The sequence below is a fragment of the Myotis brandtii genome, unplaced genomic scaffold (genome assembly GCF_000412655.1).
Source record: "Myotis brandtii unplaced genomic scaffold, ASM41265v1 scaffold182, whole genome shotgun sequence".
NCBI lineage: Eukaryota > Metazoa > Chordata > Mammalia > Chiroptera > Vespertilionidae > Myotis > Myotis brandtii.
In genome coordinates this window covers 3533438-3539791 of record NW_005356751.1, presented here as the reverse complement: position 1 = coordinate 3539791, position 6354 = coordinate 3533438, and the positions used below count along the sequence as shown (strand labels likewise).

At 34.0% G+C, this 6354-nt stretch overlaps 1 protein-coding gene across 1 annotated transcript in view; it reads right to left on the bottom strand.

Moving 5' to 3' along the window:
• Nucleotides 1-6354, bottom strand: part of FAM227B (family with sequence similarity 227, member B) — a 201768-nt gene that overhangs the window by 25100 nt on the left and 170314 nt on the right. The window contains exon 12 of the mRNA XM_014537823.1: nt 2911-3071. Within this exon, the coding sequence (XP_014393309.1) occupies nt 2911-3071 (161 nt within the window). The remainder of the gene's footprint in view (nt 1-2910; nt 3072-6354) is intronic.

The following is a 6354-nucleotide window of genomic DNA, read 5'->3' as shown; positions in this document are numbered from 1 at the left end:
GCTGGCAAGTGGACATCCCCCGAGGGCTCCAGGGCTGCCAGAGGGGTGTCTGACTGCCAGCTTAAGCCTGATCCCCCAGGGAGCGGGCCTAAGCCAGCAGGTGGACATTCCCCAAGGGGTCCCAGACTGCCAGAGGGCACAGGCCAGGCTGAGGGACCCTCCCGAGTGCACAAATTTATGTGCATCAGGCCTCTAGTCTTTATATAAAACCATGCTATACCCACTCATTAGCATTTGTTTGACAACTGTTGTATGCTACACACTTGTTTTCAAGTGTCAGGGCTATAGAGGCAAATTTGTGCAGTAAGCCACTTACTCTCCTTGTGCTTTAGTTTCCTCATCTGTGAAGTGGCTGTGATGGGCGCCTGCCCACTGTCACAGGACGCTTGCCATTCCTGTGATAATACATAGGGGAATTCAACACACGCTTGAAAAAATTGCCCAGTGTTGATGAATGTGAGGCATCATTATAATTCTGTTCATCATTAGCTCTAGGAACATGTTTTCTTCTCATTGGGTATTATATTTTACAAGCTCCATAAGCATCGTGGAAAGACCCATTACTTTCCAATGGGTGACTTATTTCAATTTTTTTATTAAATGAGACATAATCCTAACAGGTTTTATGCTTTAGATCTCCACCTTCTCCTTTCCCCACCCCCACTCATACTCACATTTTTCCCACATTCTCAGGAAACTGGTGATATGAATTCTTACATGGCCATTGAATAAATTCATACTCATCAGAAATATAAATACAAAGATTAACATTTTTACAAGCAAAATAAAAATTAGTTAAAAATAAAATTAATCCACTATGAAAGTTGTTTGATACCTTAAAAATTTCACTTCTAGAGGTTTAAAACTTTTGTTTTAGACATAATTCAAGGTTGATGAGAATCCTTGTTCCATTATTTAACTGACAAGTTTAAAACACACTGATTTAGCATTATAGTTTGCCTTTCTTTTTGTGTTCCAGAGCCACCCAAGTTAATTCCATGTGCCTGTGGTCAGTGAGGCTAGAGGTTGTCTTGATTGAAATGTGGGAGAAGAAGTGACCTGGGAAGAGGTTTGAGGTCTGCTAGAGCAGTGGTCTCTACATTTTTCTGATCATGTACCCCATGAGTAAAAGCTACATGAGCACACTCCCATATAGGTATAATTTTAAATGTATAAATTATATACACATCAATCTGTAATAATATATTATGCTCATTATAAAAATATACAGTGTAGAAATAGAAAACAGTGAGATGAAATTTTAAAAAAATAAAATTTAATGTTTATTAATGGTACACCAAACCTTTAGTCCTCAAATTAGAGAGATTTGTGTTGATATCTAGATAGTTGGTTTACAAATGCCTTGTAAATTAAACTGGCATACTATCATTTAACATACATTTAGGGTTAGATTCATTGTTTATAAAATGATATATAGATGTATATCCATATTTCAAATAGTGTTTTTGAAGATTTTTATTTTTATATTTTTGGTTGACATCTGGGTAGAACTAAATGGGCCACCATTAATTTCATCTCTTAATGTGGCTGAAAATGCACTCCTTCAAGGAGGAGGAGAAATATTGTTCTGCCATTTCTTTTTTATAAAATTTATAAAATTTAAAATAGAATTTATTGGGGTTCTAGTGGTTAATAAAATGATATTGGTTTCAGGTGTACAATTCTACATACATCATCTGTATATTGTATTGTGTGTTTACCTCCCAAAATCATGTCACTTTCCATCACCATTTACCCCCCTTTATCCTCTCCACCTCCCCCACCCCCATTTCTCTCTGGTAGTGACCATACTGTTGTCTGTCTATGAGTTGTTTTTGTTTTGTTTTGTTTTGTTTTTTGCTTAAATCTTTTTACCTTTTCACCCAGTCCCCACCTCTCCTCTCCTCTGACAGCTATGAGTCTGTTTTCTATTTTGTTTCTTAGTTTATATGTGGAATCTAATTTATCCTTGCATCATAAATATTATCATCAATCTACAGTTCTTTCCAGAAATCTTTTAAAACTATTGTTTCACTAGTGAGTTGTTAATTTAGTTAAGCTAGATGATATAATCTATAAATCTGCTTAACCTCCCCAAAGGAAACAGCACTATGTTGTGATGCTCAGAAAATTACACAAGAGCAAAGATGCCATCATTATTCATCAGCATGGTTAAGTGCAGACTGAAATATCAGCTGAGTGAGGGTACCTGTTTACTAAATACTAGTGAAATGCAACTTCTTTTTTGTTTTTCAAGATAGAAATACATGTAAACAAGACTCTTGATATCTTTTTTTTTTTCCAGTGAGAGCTGTGTATGTTCCAGTTTGGAGGGCACACTATTAGATCCCCTGGGGCTTCATCTGCGTGTCCCCAGACAGGCCTGGGCCAGGATGGGTTATATAGAGGGAACACAGGAGTGTAAATAGAACTCTGGCCCCTCACCCCTGCTGTAAGCAAAGAGTTCCAATTTCACTTATTTTATATTTTACACATTAAGCTTTTTGATACATTTTCTATGGAACAAAGGATGCCACAGCTAAAACATGTTTAAAACTCTCTTCTGGAGATGCCTAGAAGCCCATTTCTCATGGTTCTGACAAATGTTTGAAACTGAACACTGAACAGTAAGTTGCAAAGATAGTCTGTTACTAAAGAGCTAACTATATCAGTTTCTAAAGTTCCTAGGTTTTGTGTTTGACTTATTTTTGTTGCATGAAAACTCATAGCCTTAGATCTAAAAGAGAAAATACTTTAACCAAACATGCTACAAAAGTTTTGAACATAATTAAATGCTAAGTAAAAGCTTTGGTTAAAAATGCATTATTTTTTCTTAATTAAGACATTTAGGAAAACATTTTGAATATTTTAGAAATAGATAGTATTTTTAAAAAGCTTAAAAAAGGATATGGTTCTTTTGATATTTCAGTGATCCTAATCTTGGGTCGCCTAAGGGTGTTGTAAATACCTGTTAGCTCATGCATCTTAAGATAATATAAAATCAGTGGACTGTGACCTCCAATATTGAAGAGCACACGGCTAAACTCTGGACCAGGACTATTATAATGGGACTGTGAGGGGAAGAAAAAATAAAGTCAGTTATTAATTTGGTGTGTTCTTAAAGAATTGTAAATAAATTATAACTGCATTATAACTTGAATAAAACTACCATCTAGTATATTAGAATAAATAAAAGTAAATACTTCAAAGCATCTTCTTAATTAAAGAAATTTACTAATGTATGAATCTATGAGTATATGCAGTAAAGCCCACCTAGCCTTTTGCAAGCTTGAAATAGGTCAATAGAGATTATTTTTTCTGAAGAATAGAAATAAAAAGAATGAAGAAAAGGAACAGAGGCCTAGAAAAGGGGGAAAATAGATAAAGAAATAATGAATGAAACTTCCCAAGGAGCTTAACTTCAAGTAGGATAAATTCACACCTAGACGTATCATAGTCAAAGTGTTGAAAGACAAAGACAAAAAAGAAAAATCTCAAAAAACATCAAGAGAAAAACAGTATATATGGGATTCTTAATAAGATTAACAGCTGACTTCTCATTAGAACAAAGGACATCAGAGGCAGTTGGATAACAATCAAAGTGTTGGTGGAAAAAAATGTTGACCACGAATTCTATGTCAATGAAACAACAATCATAAATATAATTGCTTCAAGATTGACTCCTTGTGGGAAACAAGGTCAGTATAGCAACTATTCATATGTTGTCTTTTCTCAATATTTATAAGGCCTAGAAGAGAGATTTATTATTGATTTCATTTCCTGTGGGGAAATAAGATTTTATTCTTATGTGCTTTTACTGATACATAAAATTCTCTTGTATTTCTTTTGCTTATGGTTATTTTTAATTGTATTTATTCCTAGTTGCTCCAGAATTATTTTTAAAAGTGGAACTATGAGAATCAAAAGCAATTCTTTGATGGTGAAAATTAAATATCAATATCAGATATATTTCCTATGATGTAAATCATTTCCTTCACCTTAATCCATGACAATTTACATCAGGTTATATCTAGTCTGATTTTTAAATTACATGCAAAACCAAGCCAACCTTTATTTAGATTAAAAAGAAAAATTGCCTGTATCAAAAGATCATTTTATGACCCCTTTCCAGGCTTCTATCTTGTGTATTGTAAGATAAAAACTCTATCTTACTGAAATACTACAAATAGACATTTCTGTTATTTTTTCCTTCAGTTACCAGTTTTCAACTTACAAAAACTACACTTTATAGCTCCTTCTTCTGCTGTGAGGATCCCTGATTTTTTAAGGATAGTTGAACCAGGCAAGAGCCGAACTAGGTATTAAATGCAAAATCAGTGTTTTGTTGAGCCTTAGCCATTTTCTTAGATACTTTATATCAGAAGGTCCCATGTTGCCCAAAGAACTCTTGTTAGACATATACAAAATAGCCAAAACAACTAACAGAAGTCCCACTGCTTTTATTCACTCCACAAAAGATCTAACAGAAAATTGTCAGAGAACTTTGATTCCATAAACAGGGCTTTCATCGTCAAAGAACAACTTGGTACTAATTTTGAAGAAGCAAGCAATCCTATAAACTTTGGAAGGATCACCAGGGGTGAACCAGAAAGTCTAAGAAATGGTTTTGGTGCTGAAGTTTTCTGTTAATTTATTACAGGATAATTGCTGATAATGATTGTAAAACTAAACTTTGATTTTTGGTGTTTTAATATGTGTCCTGCCAATGCTCTTGTGAGAATTTGAAACCAACAGGGACCCATTCATCACTTGGACAACCCCGGTGCTTAAAAAAAAAAAGCAGCCTCTTCTTTATGTTGAAAACTGTCTTCCTATAGCTTTCACTTATTGGTAAAAGTAAAAAATGTTTTGCTTTGTATTGGTAAAAATATTTTTTTTTGAGCCACACAGAAAAAGTCTAATCTTGCTTTCCTACAGTAGCTCTCTATTTGAAAACAGTTAATAAGGTTGCCAGGGTTTTTCTTTTCTAGTAGAAATGTCTTTAAATATTTTGACCATTCCCCAAATAATATGGTTTTGGAATCCTTCATCATTCTGGTTATATTATGTTCAGAATGCTTCAGATTGTCTACACCTGGCATATCAAACTCGCAGCCCGTGGGCTGCATGCAGCCCACAACAAATATTTTTGTGGCCCAGCCAATATAACTGTATGTAGGAAACATTTTAATAGAAATTTCACAGCTTAATTTTTACAATATCCTGTTATACATAATTATTAATAATGAACTACAACTTTCACTAATGACTGATTACTATAATCGTGTTGCATTCATTTCCCTTACATGCCTTACACACAGGCGCACCATTTCTCTCCACTAATACTAGCATTGAATATTTTAGCAGCCGATTGCCACGTCATTAGTCTTGTACTGACTTGTTTGGTGTATTCAATAGGAAATATTTCACTTTCGGAGAACAAGAAAAATAGGTTTATTTGTGTTATACTTATTAATTTGTGCAGCTATTCAGTGTCTGGTAAGTTAATGTTCAAGAAAAATATTAATTTTTATTAAAATGTTCTATTATTTTATGTTGATGATTACTCATTTATTTCAGCCCTTTGTATTCAGCATATCTCCATCAAAATAAACCTACATTTCTATGAAAATTGAAGCTTTTTTTTTTTTTTGCGGCCACATAAACTTAAACCTTGTTTGTTTGGCCCGTGTTAGCCTTTGAGTTTGACATGCTTGGTCTAGATTCTTTTATAATGAAGCTCTCCAAAATGAGTATAATACACAATTATTGTCAAATCAGCATAGAGTAAAACCCATGTATCTATTTCAATAGCCAAGAATAGAGTAGATTTGGGAGTCAACAACATCCTCCTATTGACACATACAGATCTTACTGTTAAAAATAATTCCCAAGCCTTTTCAGATGCCCCTAAGCCAAGGCCTTATTATACTGTACCTCAGCAGTTGTAATTTTGGATCCCTATTTTTCCACATTAAAAGTTTATTTTCTAAGATCAGGCCTTTTACTCTAGCCTGTCATCCAATGTATTAATAATTCTTCTACATGTATGACTTCTACATATCTCATAAAATGGCAACCATATTTTTATCCAAGTTGTTGATAAAGTAGTCTGCATGGGACAGGACCAATAATGCAATAAGATGTACCTACAATATTTGCTTTCTAGCTTTTAATAGTGTTATCTTGAAAAGGTTGTACAGTCACACATCCATCTGTCCAGATTTCTTCAACTTGTAAGCAAGACCATTTTTAGTGTTTGCTGAAGATCAGATACACAATTTCTGTTATATTTCCTTGATTTCTAAATCTAGTGATCTCCTCCTGCCACCAAAAAAGGTGTGATATTGTCAT